The following is a 17,486-nucleotide window of genomic DNA, read 5'->3' on the forward strand; positions in this document are numbered from 1 at the left end:
ATTCTAGAATAGTAAATGCCATGTGTTGTGTCTCTCCACCAATCCGAAGAAGACATTTGGACCAAGTTCCAGCCGGCTTGTATCTCATTGGTCGACGTGTATTGCGTGGGTTCATTCTATTGGTGGATTACTACAGTCACCTTTTAGTATATCAAAGCGTCGCGGGTCAGATTATATGACAGTCGGCATAAAACAGCGGATCAAGGTGTTTGAATTGAATCTAAAGATATATACTTTTTCTTCCTACCATTATTCGTGAATCTTTCACGGCAACAATGAAAAAGGCGTTATTATTATTATCGGTCCTGTTTTTTGCAGCAGGTAAGTTTAATAAAAACCGTGTAATCAAAAGAAAAAGAAAACCATATTAGAATGCTCCCGTTAATCGAGCAAGAGCATCAACATACATTTTTGTTATCTAGGATTCGTTAAGGCAGAGAGTTTGGTTGAGGAGGATGTGGGAACAGTGGAAAATGATTTGGGTGCTAGCCGCGAAGGATCTCGTACAGGTGAAATACTTCTTCCATTCTGGTTTTTCTTCTGTCGTCATCTACATCGACGGATTAATCATTCATGATAACTATGATATAAAACAGATGCACACTATTACGCATAAGTATTTGGACGCTTCCAAATTATTTCAAATATTCTTCAAAAAAGGCTCTTTGATTTCATTTTTACATCTAATCTTATCTAAGGCAGCCATATACAGTTAGTAGATACAGACTGATAAGGACAATAGTTTGATATTAATTAATATAAATAAAAAACTGAAGGTGGATGAAAATTGCTTCTATGAAAACACCCAAGTTAAGTGACTTTAAGTATATCTGTTTAATTAAGATCTTACAATGATTTTATAAAGTGCCAGAAGATCAGTATTTTGATTAGATCCCATTAAGTGTCCAAATATTTTTGCATTGTAGTATACATATGGAATCTTTATCTGATAACTTTGACTATGAGACATATGTCTTTTTTCCTTACATTTGGGGTTAAAAATAACTTTCTGCAAGTTCTATAATATTCTGCGATGGATGGAATTTGGTTTAATAAGAAAATACATTTTGCAGATAATGAGGTAGTTCAAAGAGAGGAGGAAGCAATCAAACTAGATGGATTAAATGTTGCCCAGATAAAAGAACTTAGAGAAAAAGCTGAGAAATTCACCTTCCAAACTGAGGTTAATCGTATGATGAGACTCATTATAAACTCTTTGTATCGTAACAAAGATATTTTCTTGAGGGAGTTGATATCTAATGCATCTGATGCATTAGACAAAATCAGACTACTCTCGCTCACTGATAAAAATGTCTTGGATACCAATCCAGAGCTAGCAATTAGGATAAAGTCTGATAAAGAGAACAAGATATTGAGCATAACTGACTCTGGTATTGGTATGACCAAGAATGAATTAATCAACAATCTTGGAACTATCGCAAAGTCAGGAACTGCTGAATTCTTAGGAAAAATGCAGGATACTTCGAATGCTCAGGATTTGAACGATATGATTGGTCAATTTGGAGTTGGTTTCTATTCTGCTTTTCTTGTCTCTCATACAGTAGTAGTTACCTCCAAGCATAATGATGACAAACAACATATCTGGCAATCTGATAGCAGCAGCTACAGTATTGTAGACGACCCTAGGGGAGACACATTGAAGAGAGGAACTACAGTTAGGTGAATAAAATGATATTTCTTACATTTTGTTTTTACGAAATTCGTGAAATTAATTTCGACTGCTTTGTAATTACAGCTTGCATTTGAAAGATGAAGCATTAGATTTCTTAGAAGAGGATACCATTAAAAATCTTGTAAAGAGATACTCGCAATTCATCAATTTCCCCATTTACCTTTGGAGTAGTAAAGTTGTTCAAGTAGATGAAGATGATGTGGAAGAAAACACCCCTTCTAAAGAAGATGAAAGCAAGAAAGAAGAGTCTGTTGAAGACAAAGTAGATGAGGAGGAGGATGCAAAAGTTGAAGATGCAGAGGAAGAGAAAAAATCAAAAAAGGTTGATAAGACTATTTGGGACTGGGAACTCTTAAATGATTCCAAACCCATATGGTCTTTGAAACCATCTGAAGTTGAAGACAAAGACTATAATGACTTCTATAAGGCACTAACAAAGGATACTCAGGACCCTCTAGCAAAGATCCATTTTGTAGCAGAGGGTGAAGTCACCTTTAAGTCGCTTCTTTTCATTCCTAAAGTTCAGCCAAGTGACAGCTTTAATCGTTACGGCACTAAAGCGGACAATATTAAGTTGTATGTCAGGAGAGTTTTCATCACAGATAAATTTACAGACATGATGCCTAACTATTTGTCCTTCATTCGTGGTATCGTCGATAGTGATGACTTACCATTGAACGTCTCACGTGAAAACTTGCAGCAACACAAACTCATTAAAGTAATCAAGAAGAAGCTGATTCGAAAAGTGCTGGATATGATAAAAAAGATTCCTAAGGGAGATTATGAAAAATTCTGGAAAGAGTACAGTACTAACATCAAACTAGGCGTGATCGAAGATGCTCAGAATAGGGCCAGATTATCCAAGCTTCTTCTATTCCAATCCTCTACACAGAAAGGTGTGACGTCATTGTCAGAGTACGTGTCCCGAATGAAGTCCAGTCAACAGTATATTTACTACATCGCTGGCTCTTCCGAAGAGGAAGTGAAAAAATCTCCATTTGTGGAGAGATTGGATAAGAAAGGTTATGAGGTTCTATACCTTACCGAAGCAGTCGATGAGTATGCTATTTCTGCTCTCCCTGAATTCGACGGTAAGAAGTTCCAGAATGTAGCTAAAGAAGGTTTCTCGCTTGATGAGGGGAAGAAGGCCAAGGAAAGGATGGAACAGTTGAAAACCACATTTGAACCTCTGGTTAAATGGTTAAATGATGTTCTGAAGGATCATATCAGCAAGGCTCAGGTGTCTGAACGTCTCACGGACTCCCCGTGTGCATTAGTTGCTAGTATGTTTGGATGGACAGGTAACATGGAGAGATTGGCCATTTCAAATGCTCATCAGAAGACTGACGATCCCCAGAAGACATACTACTTAAACCAGAAGAAGACTTTGGAAATTAATCCGAGGCATCCACTTATTAGGGAACTTCTGCATAGAGTTGAAATTGATAGCACTGATCAGACAGCGAAAGATATCGCATTAATGATGTTCAAAACGGCTACCCTTCGATCAGGGTACATGCTTAGAGAAACTGCCAGTTTTGCCGATAGCGTAGAGCAACTGATGAGGAAGACCTTGGGTATTTCTTTAGACGAAGTTCCTGAAGAAGAAGAGCTGCAGGAAGAAGAATCTGGATCGACAGAGAAGCAGGAGTCTGAGAAAGTCGTAGATATAGATGCCGATGAGGATGAACAAGACGAAGAGAAACATGACGAATTATAATCGAAAATTGTATCACATTAGATTATAATTTTCTAGTTGTATGGCTATACAATGTATAGTGAATTATCATTGAAGATGCAACTGTGTTGTTGCGAGTAAAGATGAACTATTGTACAGAGGAGAAAAAAGTATGATAGCTATATCCTTTGATGACACTTTGCAGCATTTCATACTGTTTTTTGTAATCCAATACCATTGCAACAGCGTATCAAAGGATATGATAATTATTTAAAGGTGAAAAAAGGAGATTTATCGCTCATTAAGTTTGTCGTTATAATAATGTGTAATCTCATAAGTTCCATTTTTGGTAAAAAAACAATTTTCATAATTTATTTCGTTTGATCTTCCACCTTTTTATATAAGTAAAGCGAAAAGAATTACTGACTGAACCCAATAAATATATATATATAGTATGTTTGTGATGCGAATGAATGTATTTGTATAAAGGATATTTAAAAAAAGATTATTGTGATATTGTTCATGTCCCCATTCCTTTATACGAAGACCACTACCGATCGATTTTGTTCCTTTTATACAATTTACGATTTTCCATCAATCAAAGATAATTATAATCTTTTAATTATAATCTATCTACCTAAGATATCGAAAATTTTGTTCAATTATCAATTTTTCGAGTTTCTTTTACAATTGTTAAGTTTGTTTTTGCTTTTTTAAAAAGTTTGATTAAGTTCATAAAAAGAAATGGATCAGAAACCGCATTTTCAACACATTGAAAAAGATATACTGGTAATTACTTTAAGGATATTATCTAGCTAATGAAAGAAAGTCTTTAAACAAAATAATTTACAGACAAAACTAATTGTCAAAAGTTTTACAATTTCTAAATGTGTGAAACAAAATCTCGTTGGAAAGCGCCATTTATTATATAATAATTAAATACAGGGTCTCCCATAAGTAACTTTCCCATACAAAAGTTGTATAATATTTTTTTATTATATATTTTTAAATTTTTGTTTCAGATTTGTAAAAATTGTTTTTTGAAAATTTATAAAATTTAAGAATTCACAACGGAGCAACGAGTAAATATAATTGAATTTTATTTTCAAAATCAGTTTTTCTAACTCTGTTTTAGTGAGATGTAGTTTTTTCGTCTTAATGAATATGTTTTAATAAACAGAATACCATATTTTGGGATACTGAAAATCCAAAGGTTAGATTATATATTTATCAACGTGAATCGTATCCACAAAAATCACAGTTTGATGTGACGTTATGTTGTAAAGAGTAATTTTACTTTTTTTCTGAGGACTTACTCATTGCTGCGTTGTGAATTTTTCCATTGTAACTTTAAAGAAACAAACTAAAAATCTGGAACAAAAATTTAAAAATATGCAGTAAAAATAAAGTTATACAACTTTTAAATGGTTTAAAGTGACTTATGGTCCACCCTATATTTATACAATGATTTTTGCAATTAAAAGAGGGGGAGAAAATCTTACTGATTTTCGTTAGCTTCTTATTGTATTGTAAAGTACAATGAGTTATATGCTAATATTGCAGCCTTGCTCAAGATAATTTCTGTTTCCCTGATGAGTTCGTATTTTCAAAACAATGTTAAGTTATTCATTTCCGGTCGGCAAGCCAATGATGGAGTCGATTCCCATGGAACCAGGACAAACAACGTAGATATCCGAGCGCGGCCGAGCGCTCATTTCCGTTTTCGAATCCGACGTCACCTACTCTCAAAGCCCGTGTGTTTTGTGTTTCTTTGGGGCCACGATGATTATCGCTAATTTAACGTAAGTATTGTCACGTTTCAGATCACGATCGTTTAAATGATATCAACAAGAATTCGCATGGTATCGTTCGTATAGGAAAACTGGTCACGAAACCGCGCGAATTCCTTGCGTAAGTTTTGCACAACGAACGAAGACTCTCGCCATGCCGGTCTATAAAGCCCCTCTTTCTCGAGCACGTTCAATTAAGCGAGAAATGATGGTGAAAATCATAGCTGGCTATCGTTTGTTAGTGTCGCAACGATCGTCTTGGACCAAATCGATCGACTTAACCGGGGAAAGAAAACTGGACGAGACGGATGGTCACATATAAACAAAATAAATGGCGTCGGCATACTTGTATTCCTGAATATGACAAATTTTTACTTCTCGAGTGTTTTCCTTGATTAAGGGCCACGATCTTGATATTCCTTTTCTCGAATCGGAATAAAATTTAATGTATGAATTCGAAGATTTCTCTGTGGCAATTTCACCAGCCAATACAATCGTTAATCATTGTTTGACTTGTTTTTTGAATTTGCATTTTTTTAAAAGGAAATGTCCCTGTTCCAGCATGTGTGCAGTCTGATATTATAAATAAAATAAATTTTAGAAACTGTATTCCTGGTAGCTTTCGAACAATTTGTTTTTTAGGCCTAAGAATATCATAGAAAGCGGTACTTAGTAGGTGCAAGTAATGAATGATATTTATTTTCCAGGTTGAAATTATTGAAACTCAAATTAGATTTCTTCGTATCTTAAAAATATCCAAAATCGAAAGATAAAAAATTTATTTACTTGTCTAACAAATTAAAGAAGAAAACAAAGAAAAACATAACATTACGTGATTAATCAACCAAGCTTAATTAATAACTGTAAGTCACTAAGAGAATCTTGAACAAAATGGGCATTCAAGATTTGCAAGTCTTTTTGGATAGCAATTATGTACAAGGTGGATCTGTACCCGTGGATCTGTTAAAAATAGCACGTACCATTACGCAAAGACAACATAATCGCGTTGGTAAAGCACAACAGTTACATTCTGGAAAATTAAGACTAGTCCTTGATGGAGAGTGCTGTTTAGATAGATTATATGGAGGATACTTTTCAGGTATATATAAATCCTTTCTGTACAATTGTTATTACATTAAGTAAAGTACTCAGTGAAATAATTTCTCATACAGATTGGGCTTGTGGAGGACAGTGGAATAGAATGTTGCAATTTTTAGCTGTTCTTATACAAGCAACAGAAATGTCAGGTTTAGAATTAGCTGTATTCTTTAATGGATGTTTCGAATCTCCTAGACGTGCTGACTGGGTTCTAAATCAATTACAAGTACGAATTAAAGTAAATAATGTAAGTGATAGTTTATTGAAACATTTAAAACATTTTGTCAAAATTCATATAATTTAAGACTATATCTTTTCAGGTGTTAAAACATATTTCAACCAAGGGAACTCCACCACCGAAAATTTGGTGGACCCCACCAGTTTGTTTAAGGACTAGTCTACGTATGGCCTTGCGGCATTTAAATGTTACAGTACTATGTAGCATGGACGATCATCATCAAGAAGTAATTGCATATTGTCGAGAGAACAGTTTTAACGGCTTAATTGCTGACGATGCGGAATATGCTGCGTTCGATCCTCCACGATATTTCTCGTCTGAACAGTTAAAACTTACGTACAAAGGCTCTCTCGACACCAAGGAGTACATTCTTCCAGAACTTTTAAAAGCTTTGAACATCCCTTCCGATAGATTATGCTTGTTAGCCGCGTTACTTGGAAATTATATTTTAACTGAGCAAGACTTAACCGATTTTTATAAGAAACTGAATGTCAATACCAACCTAAACAAAGTAAACGTCGAACACACGATTAAAACGATTGCTAATTTTGTTCGGGATTTACCATCTGTCGAATTAGACGTAGTTTCGCAGAAGGTTTTTGGATCTTTGTCAGATCCGAGGTGTTCGAAATTGAGGCAATCAGTTCAGTACTATATAAATGGAACTAAAGACGGATTTTTGCATTATAAACCAGTAAAACCAAATAGAGGTATATTCTTACTTCAATTTACAACTCAATGTAACACTGTTGGCCATAGTTATTTAGGACGCCTATTCATTGTAACTATCGAAAGATCTATCTAATAAATTTTATTTTATTTAGTATTTTACACAATGAAACACATAATTTTAAACAAATGAAATAATAGATTTATAATATACTATCTAGAAAAAGAAAGCAGTAAAAGGCACGCAATTTGTACTAAATATCAGTTGGTGTCCTAATATTTATGCCTGGCAGTGTATTTTTACTACTATATTTTAATCTTAATAAATTAATTACTTCAGTACACAAGTTGGACCCGAAGCAAAGCGTGCAACAGTCAAATTTATCCGAAACGCCTTCAACATCGGAAGCCGACTCGAATTTAGAAACTTCAAGATTCGCGTCCGAAACTGTAGAAAGCGAACGCGAGAGTTTAAACGCATATAAGCAAGCTACCGCAAATGCAAAGTCCGCGCCACAAATTGTGATAGATCCACCGGGTATCCAGGGCCATGGAGACGATAATATTAGGACAGAGGAAGAACAAAACAATGGACACGCTATAAATGGTACACACAATCTTCTAATTAGTTCGTCCAGTTCGAGCAGTAGTTCTTCCGCTACGTCTCCATCTCACGCGACAGCTGATTCGTCGAAACAAGCGGAGAAAACGATGACTATTCCCAGCACGGTACCAGAAGTGATGCGTACTGCATCTGAACGACATCAAAAAGGCTTAATGTCTCCTCATATTTATCAAATTCTCATTGCCGGAGAGATCAAATTGCCCGTTCTTCTCGAAGACGAAAATCATCGCGAATTTCCATCGATCCACCTTATTTACAGACCCGTCAGGCAAATGGTATACGCGATACTATTCAATCTTCATCACCGAATGTATTTAGCTGCAAAGAGTAAAGAGAAGGGAGGTAGGTAAATTAATTCTTTTTGGAAATACTTTGGAATGGCTTGAGTGTGTACTAAATTATTTTGAGTTAATAGATAGTGAAAAAATTGAAGTCCCAGATGTTGTAATAAAGGAGTGGGTATGGTCCAAATCGAATCCGTATCTGACTCCAGAACCTGTAAAGGCAGAACAAATTGGTTGGGGCGTTCCTACGATTCAACGTTTATGGTTTGGGTATGTAATTATTTTGTGCCATAATTATCATGTTCACAGTCTGGTATCTCATATATGGGTCAGAATACTCTCGACCTACTGTCGGTTGATCCGATCGTAGTTCAGGAGCGTCTAACATTAAAAAAGATGTGACTCTTGATATAGGGACATTTTGTGTTTAAATTTTTATAATTAATTAATATTAATTATATAAATAATTAAATTATGAATGTTTTATATACAAGGAATAATTTAATTGAATACCATAATTAATTTAACAGAAGTTATTGGGAAAACAAGAATTGTTATAGCTTACATTTTTATGTGTGCTGTTTCTTTAAGTAGCTAATGCAAAGTATATGCATATCGTTTTCTGGGATGTACGGGAAGGAAGTACGTTTTCGGCTTGGACTGTAAACGTGTTATTTTTATTGGAGGATGAGAAGGGAAGTCTACTCGGAATTTTCATTTGCAGCACGGGCATAGATGACAAACGTCGTCGTTTACGAGGATTCCTGACTTGTATGAAATCAGATACACCACTTATGTTAAACACTTCCTATGTACCGCAACACCTTTTAGTCATGGCTTGTGTATTAAGGTAACTTATGATTCTTTTTCCTGTGAAATTTTTTTTTTATTAATCTACTATTCTATGATACATTTAATTTTATTACAGATATATTATGTCGTTTTCGGATAAAATAAAGGTTCTACGTCGTTGGGAATTAGACGCCTTTATTGCACAAGCATTTTCGCCAGAGCTTATGAACGCTCAGTATTTACAAGATCTTCAGGTAACTTGAATAATTTTTTACTAAGTTAATGATAGAAATTATATATTATCTTGAACTTCTTTATATAGCTTCCTTTAGTAACGTCACGCGGAGTCCAATTAGCTACTTTATTCATGGCTGGTGTTGAAACTGCTCTCTTAGCTAACGATGCCTGTGGTGCACCGATTCCATGGTTAATGTGCTGCCCGTGGTTATATTTTGATGGAAAACTATTCCACCATACATTGGCTCGTGCTAGGATTGCGAAAAACTTACTAGAACTCTGTGGTGGTCACATAGATCGTATCGTGAAAGTCGAACGGATGAAAAAAGCTATTTTAGAGGGTACCAACGTTATTTTCGCTCGGGCACCTCCAGTTGGCCCAGGTATATCTTTCAACAAATGCTTCTAATTTCTTAAACCTTAGAGGCTATTGTGGCTCAGTGATAAAACATTTGTCTTATAAGCAAGTGTCTTAAGTTCGAATCCTCAGTTTGTCATTTTTTCCCTTCCAATAATCTTAGCATACCGTGTACATATTTAATGGTATGTTTTCAGAATGGAAGGAAAAAAATATACAGCTGTATTGCTTCGTGGATTTAATATGTCTCGACTTTGTCTGCGAATCTCAAAGCTGTTACATAATTCTTTTATTTACTACGTATTAATTTAATATTTTTCCTTTTACCCAATCATTTTTTTTAAATAGGTATTCGCATGTCAGTACCACAGAATATTCTGGCCGCCGGATGTACAATTAACGACGGCTTAATGCGCGGGAGAGGTAACGGAACTATGCCTCAACGTGGATTAATGCGTCGCCCTATACCTTCCCGTGGTGGACAGTTAGAAATTGCCGGGGTTGTTGTTGGACAATGGGGTCCAAACTATGGACAACCTGGCCGCTTACCTCAGCCTCTACAGGGACATCCTCGCGGGCGGCTCCCGCCACAGGTAGGTAGTGTCCTTCTGCACAGTTTGCACAGAGTAAGAGAAAAGTAAGATAACATTTTAATGTGTGAGAGAAAACTATCGGAAATGATAGACCTCTGTTGTGTAGTGGCAACATTGGTCTATAATAAATGAATTGATATAACATAATATTAGCACTATTCTAAGTTTTTGATTGCTTTATTTTTGCGTTACCTTGTGCTTTTCAAGTAAAAAAGACAGCAATTATACTTCATAATTAATCTTTAAGAAAATTGGAGCTATCCAGTGTAACGTTTTAAGATGTATGTTTTAGGTGACTTCAATTGGTGGTCTCAAATATGGTCTCCCTCGTGGTTTCACCCCCATGGGCCGGCCCACGTTCCAAACTCGAGGGAACAACCGTACACAAATCGCAGGTCGTGGAAAAAAAACGCAGATGAAGGTAGATAGACATTTTTATTATACAACTTATTTGTTCCATTAAAAAAAAGATAGTGAAAGTGAGTTATTGTGTAGATAACTGGTAAAAAGAAAACTCCAGTTAAGAAGAACAAAGAATGTGAAAACAAAAAGGACAGCAGGGGGCGAGGCAATAACGTTGATGGAATAACTGATTATAAGTGAGTTCATTTTATACTTGCATATGCATAAAATAATCATCTTGAACATCTATGAACATGTTTGTTGATATTGTCAGTGACTCGATTCCAAATATGAACACAATAAAAGACGCACTGCCAGTACCAGGCCAATTTGAGGACGCTGTAGAAAACGGCAAAGGAATAGAAAAAGGGCAGGGCGACGCGTCGCTGGTCGCTCCAGTCGCCGCAGAGAATTAGGTATTTATACATCACATTTATATCGACTTTTAGACACTCCCGGATGTGACTCAAGACTGCAATCAAAAGGATTTTCTTAGAGAAAAAAACAAGTGTGTGTAAACGAGTAATGATGCGCCAATGACATTTGAAAGTTGTATCATAATTATTGCATATGACACAATTACTTTTAATCGTGCAGAAAATTGTTTTTATAAACAAAAAGAAAAAAAGGGGGTTTAGAGTTCTTTTTCATGTACGTTTGCTCTTTAAGGAAAAAGAGGGAAGAGAGAGAGTGTGAAAAAAGATGTATACACAAAATTGCCTTGAATTTTCGCACAATGAGGATGATGAGGAAGACTTTTCAAATGTTACGCGCAGAATCACTCAACAATGTCTAAAGCTCTGATGGGGCCAAACTATTTAAACTAATGTAGAAGAAAAAAAGCATCGTTAACGCGATGTCAAGATATTGTAAAACCACAAGGATGTAGACCCATTTCCGACGTACACGATACGATGTCCTCACTGCCAAACGTACCATTCAGCGTGTAGGATAAGAGCGAAAACGAACATGATTTAAGAAAAAAGAAGAAAATATTTAAAAAAACAATGAAATCGTGCTTGTGCTAACACGAGCGTGCTTTTAGACTATTACTACTCCGCTCGGATCACCATAAGGATGAACTCGACTGATTAGTGTATGCGTGCGCTAATTTTACTAAGAACGAGAACAAGTCGTCAACTGCTATAAGTATTTAATTCTTAAGAAGTGTGATTATTTTTTTTACAATGAAAATATATATTTTCCGGTATTATATGAAATGCTCGCATTGACAGTCTCAGTACTCTGATCTCTAATAATTGTAGGCACAAGACAGAAATCGCATGCTCTAAGACATCACAGACGGACGAATGGACAAAATTTGGACTGGAGTGTATCACGAATAGTTTTACTGAGTTTTGTAGATAACGTGAGGCAGGATACTGAGACATTCATTAGCAAATGGAGACTGATGCTTTTCATATAGGTAAAATATATATTTATATATGATTTAGATTAGAAATTCCCGATAGATTACATATTATATGTAAGTTGTGAATGATTGTGTATGAATATGTGTGCAATAGAGTGCGAGGTGCGTGGAGTCACTGTATGTGAGAGAATTACATAAACGCGAGAGAATATTGTTTTATTTGTGTGTGTGCTTGCGTGCGTGCGTACAACGTGCGCTCGTGTGTATGTGTGCGTGTGTGTGTGCACGTGCGTACGTGTGTGGTATGTGTCAGAGAGAAAGAGGGAGAGGGAGAGGGAATATGTTGTAGACGCGTGACTGTGAGAATGACATATAAAGAAACATAAGAAATGTATATAAATGTGGAATGTTAACGCGTGTCCGTTTACGTACACACGCGTGGTACATAAGAAAATGAACGCGCGTGTACGTGAGCGAATTGATATATTTATTTGTTGTTGTGTCGGTGGAGAAACGAATGAATGACTTTTGAACGAATTATAAATTTCCATGTATGATATGTACTCATGGGCACACGGAGGGCTCATTGCGAGAGTAATCGGCTTGAATTTTTATAAAATAGAAAGACGAGGTTCTCTGAAAGAGTTATTCTTGCGGAGGTCTTCCGGTATCGCTTGGGAAATATGCTACACTATGCATTATTCTAATTCTATTACCAGGTTCGATAGTACCTCATTTAATAACGTAAAAAGAAAGCAATAACTAGTTGCGCCATAGAGAAGTATCTATCTTTTATGATTCTATTGAAGAATCTAAACGTGTTGTCTTCTTTTTCATTTTTATTTCTTCTTCCTCTTATTCCGGATAAACATTTTAGGTATTGTTGCCTTTTGTAGCATATTTTCGGAAGCATATGTGTCCCTCCTTTAATTGTACATACGAATAATTTAGAAACAACAGCGTAAGGTTGGTGTACATAAAAGAGGAGTCTGGTGGCTTTGCGCTTTTGTCGCGCAAAGAACCGGTTCAAATTAGGAGATCATCATGTTAAAAGAAGAAGATGAAAAATACTATTTATGTGTAGAATAGTCGAAAAGACGTTCTACCAAAGATCATTGGAGTTTGAAGGGTAAGGTGGGTTCTTTTATCAGTAAAGTATGATAATACACATATGACAGAGATACAAGACAGCACGACAGAACACGATTATTTATGGAATGGAATGAAAACATAAACAGAAAGAGTAGGTAAAAATGGCGTGAAGAAAGGATATGCGTCTAAAATGCAGAGGTAATTTAAATTGAGTAAAAGAGCGAACGAAAGCGAGAGAGAAAGCGATTGTGAGAGAGAAAACCATTTATTGAAATAATATAATGAGAGATAAGATAAAAATGTTATATTTTTGTAGATTTGTTATCGCGTAAAAAAATGCATTAAGACAATGAGAAACTTTATATAATTTGAGCGACGGTTGAATTGAGCCTGTGAGAATTAAAGCGAATGACTAAGATCATAGGAAGAAAGTGTATTGTACAGAGAATGAAAAAGAGATTTAAAGGAAAAAAAGCATAGAGGAAAAAATGAAAAAGTGCTTTAGAAGAGACGATAGTATATTGAACATGTTTGACATCCGTGATTTAATAGAAAATCTCATTAATTCTTCTGTGTCTCCGAAGCTCTCAAAGTTCTGAGTTGCTTGCAAACAAAGAAAAAAGCTAAAAAACAAAAAAATATAAAACGTGAAAAATAGGAAGGATATTTAAAAAAAAGAAGAAACTAAATGTCAGCTTCAATATAAGCTATACCAGTGTATGCATATAATAAACAGTTTTCTCAACGCGATTTGAAAAATAGGCTGAAGATTACAAAAAAAAAAAAAAATAATGAAACGAAATAAAAAGTCAAATCCCGTCATGAACGGAATTGTGTAAATTAAAAAAAGCAGAAATGAATATCATTTGATTATCAATTAATAACACGCATTCACACCATCCATTATTTTCCGAGTACGGTATATAATATATAAAATGTGCACCGACGTATAAAAAAAAGAAGAAAATGATAGAAAAAAAGATCGCCGTATATCTTTCTTGAACAATTTAAAGTTAAAACGACGCCAATCGCTCATGAACGACTAACCAACGTAATAATAATAACGATAATGATAATATTAATAATAATAATAAGGATAATAATGTTAAACTAGAAGCAGAGAGACGTTTCAGATCCGACGGATGAATATTTGAGAGTAAAAATGCCACTTTACGCTTTCGTGTAAAGGTAGATTTTCTTTCTGAGAAATCGATCATCCTGATATATGCAAACCGGAGATTACAAAATATGTAATAAAACAAAGTAAAAAATGAAATGATAAAAAAGACATAATATATATATAACTATATGTATAAAACATGATGGTACACAAACACAATCAGTTGCTGCTGCACTGATATGAGGTAACGCAATAAACATAAGAAGTGAAATAATTTAAATATACGAAATATTGAAGCGAAAGCAAGCAAAACCACGATACGGAATATAAACGAAAAAAATGAAAAAACGGATAAGAGGAAAAATAAAGGATAAATAAAAGGAAGCAAATATATATGAAATCCATATTATTGAAAAAGAAAACAATACAACAGAGCAGAAGTACCGCAAAAATAACAAAATATAATATGTAATGCAAAAGAAAGAAGTGGAAACTTGCGTAAAAACGGCGAATAAAATGATCGACGTAAAAAGAACAGGTGCGCGCCTGACTCGTGCCTGCTTTTTCGTTGTAATATGTAGTAAATGAAAAAAGATGATAAAACACGCAAAATATAGGGGCCCACGAAACAACTTTAACGATAGAGGACGTATCCGTGCGAGAATGTGAACACAATAAGCCAACATATAAAACGAATAAACCTCTCTTTGTGTATTTAGGGAAAAAAAGGAAAAATTCCATTTATAAACTCGATCTTCGAACACTGTGTGTCATTGTGGTAAACAGAAAATTAATTATATTTCGAAGTAAGGCACATCTTTAAACTCTTGCTATAAAACAATGATAACGCTGATGATATGGTGATGATGATGCTGGAATATTGATGATGATAAATGCTTAATAAATGAGAAACAGTCGAACGAGAATGTAAATTAGGCGACTGTATGTATATTGTTTCTCTTTTTTTGTTTTTTTTTTAATCTGTAGAAGAGCACTTTTATTATAAATGAAAGCGTCAATTTCCAGTGGACTGTTCTCTCTCCTTATTTTCAATCAACATTATAGCTGTATTTTTATTTGATTAAATTTCGATTTTGTGTCGATACAGCAAGTGACTAAACATTCAAAACAGACATGGTTTATCATGTCTTCCATTGTGAAAAAATCATGAAAAACTTTTGCTTCTTCTCTACCTGTTCATTTTTTTTTATTGTACGTTCTTTTTTTTTTATTATTATTACTCTTTCGTTCTTCGTTTGATTTGTAATCATATTGTAGTAAAGCCTTAGGACTTTTTGCGAAAAATCACACATATATATGTATATGTACATAGGGAAAAAATATAACATAAAAATGGAGCGGATCATTTAATTTCAATGATTTGTTTTAAATGATTGCCACAAAAAAAATCAATGAATAATAAGTTTATGTTATTATTTCACTGTATTTCTGATAGAAGCACGCAACCGATAGGCATTAAAAAAAGAAAAAAAACGTTCAACGTTTTCTTCTGATTTCTTTTCTTCTAATGTATGCTATACTCATAGCTTCGTGTTAATAGAACATCAGGATTTTCAATAGCAACGCAATGAAAAAAAGATTACAATACAGAGTGCCTTCGATGGAAGATCAAAAAAGGCAAGAATGAAGGTGATACTGAGTTGCTATGACAATGCTCGATACATAAATTTTAAGTTTCTCTTTTTACCATAGTTTTTCGCTTGCATACCCTATTAACAAGATATATTAAAAGTACGGTAGCAAATACAGTAAATAAAAAAAGTATTAATAAGGTAAAAAACCAAAAAAAGATGAAGTAACGAATTAAACACTTATCAATGTAGCTGCAAATGTATGTGGGCCCCGTCTTTATATATTCTTATTAAATATTACATAACGTATATTCTGCTATTATTTTTCATAGCTAAAGGAAGCAACAAGAACAATGAAAAAACAATAAGATGATTAAAATACCAAGCGTACACAGAGGGTAATCATTGTATGTTACAATTTATAATCATTGTATGTTTAATTTTTTTTTCTGTTTTACTCTCTTTTTGTTTTTCTACTGCGTAAGAAGACGAGGTAGTCGATGATTAAGTGTATAGCGCATGACATGATAGAGCAATATTTTGCGAACAAAATGAGGAAAACATTCAGGAAGAATACTTTACGTTTATCCAGACAAAGATGCGAAGAAAACGAGTAAAATTGTACATGCGCTATGATATTTTGCCGATGGTCGCGTTATTTTCAACCTATATGGGTCGCTAGGTGATTACCACATTATTTGCAACAGTAGAAAAATCCTAATTAAATGTAATATATTTATAGTCCTTTTCAAATTATTATTTGTTGGTATAACAGTGTTCAAACTATTGCAGCATAATGATTTAACTGATCTATATAGAAAAGAATTAAGTGAATATTATTTATTTGCATTTGCTATAGAAGTTGGAAACAGAATGGTGTGCAAGATTTCTGTATGCAAAAACAGCATGCTGTATTAGTTGGTAATTTATAGATGTGTTTATGGTATTGACAGTATTGCCTAGCCGACTCATTTAGTTGTTGTATTTCTCTATAATACACAGTCAAATCGATGTATTCTTGTTGGATTATTCCATCTTGTAAATTATTGTTGTAACATATACCCCATTCATGTCTAGTGTCAAGCAGAGCTGATTCTATGCTTTTGCTAATTGGAAAACCAGAACAAATACGTTTTCAAACAAAAAAAAGAAAAAAAATAAGGAAAAGAAGGAAAAGAAAACAAAGCGCGGATATTTAATTAACCATTCGTATATTTAAAAAGAAATGGAACAAGTTAAAGATTTTCATATTGTTGATTAATTTAGAAACAGGCGTGTGGAAAGTTAATGGCAAATCATAAAAATAAATAAAGGACGGAAGAATCAGTGCTGGCGAAAACACAAGGCAACCAAAAATTATTATAAAGCTAAAAAAAGTCACATTTAAAGTACTTTTAAAGCGGATACATATTTGGAAAGTAGGAGGTAATCATTGTATAAATGTAGTGGCAACTCTATAATACTACAAAACAAAAAAAAAATCAATATATTCAACAATTATTCGAAATACTAAATGCAAAATGCACTTTAATGGATGTTGTAACAATTTAGAGTATTCAAATTGCATCGACATTTTACTGTAAATCTGTTTTTTGGAACACGACTGCTCTGCTGACTGAACAAAGGATATTTTTCTTTCTTAAAGAATAAAAATGAATTGAAAAAATCACTGAAAAAGATAATGATTATATATCGGGAAACAAAGAATGATCTTTTTTTCTTTATTCCAACAAGCAGAGAAGTTTCTCCAATGACAGATATCTTAAGTTTGTTTCTTTTGAAGAAAAAAATATATATATTTATCTTCGTTTTTTCTTGTATAAATGCAATTACACGACACACATGCAAAGTAG

At 34.1% G+C, this 17,486-nt stretch overlaps 2 protein-coding genes across 3 annotated transcripts; both read left to right on the plus strand.

The window, feature by feature from the left end:
• The first annotated feature begins 152 nt into the window (after nucleotides 1–152).
• On the plus strand, nucleotides 153–3,741 carry LOC117216933 (endoplasmin). The gene is made up of 4 exons (XM_033464107.1): nucleotides 153–321; nucleotides 423–509; nucleotides 1,074–1,680; nucleotides 1,757–3,741. The coding sequence occupies exons 1-4, from the start codon at nucleotides 276–278 to the stop codon at nucleotides 3,411–3,413; spliced, it is 2,397 nt and encodes a 798-aa protein (XP_033319998.1). The 5' UTR covers nucleotides 153–275; the 3' UTR covers nucleotides 3,414–3,741.
• Nucleotides 3,742–5,049: 1,308 nt separating this feature from the next.
• On the plus strand, nucleotides 5,050–17,286 carry LOC117217164 (constitutive coactivator of PPAR-gamma-like protein 1 homolog). 2 transcript variants are annotated; one of them, XM_033464545.1, is made up of 13 exons: nucleotides 5,050–5,173; nucleotides 5,869–6,260; nucleotides 6,334–6,506; nucleotides 6,580–7,207; nucleotides 7,507–8,133; nucleotides 8,207–8,345; nucleotides 8,800–8,925; nucleotides 9,004–9,121; nucleotides 9,190–9,487; nucleotides 9,811–10,055; nucleotides 10,348–10,476; nucleotides 10,551–10,654; nucleotides 10,732–10,873. In XM_033464545.1, the coding sequence occupies exons 2-13, from the start codon at nucleotides 6,053–6,055 to the stop codon at nucleotides 10,871–10,873; spliced, it is 2,937 nt and encodes a 978-aa protein (XP_033320436.1). In that variant the 5' UTR covers nucleotides 5,050–5,173; nucleotides 5,869–6,052. The 2 variants fall into 2 exon arrangements, with proteins under 2 accessions (XP_033320436.1, XP_033320437.1); XM_033464546.1 differs by lacking the exon at nucleotides 5,050–5,173 and having other exon boundaries at nucleotides 6,053–6,260; nucleotides 10,732–17,286.
• Nucleotides 17,287–17,486: the final 200 nt, after the last annotated feature.

The sequence above is a fragment of the Bombus bifarius genome, unplaced genomic scaffold, assembly GCF_011952205.1.
Source record: "Bombus bifarius isolate JDL3187 unplaced genomic scaffold, Bbif_JDL3187 scf7180000007974, whole genome shotgun sequence".
In the NCBI taxonomy this organism is placed as follows: Eukaryota; Metazoa; Arthropoda; class Insecta; order Hymenoptera; family Apidae; genus Bombus; species Bombus bifarius.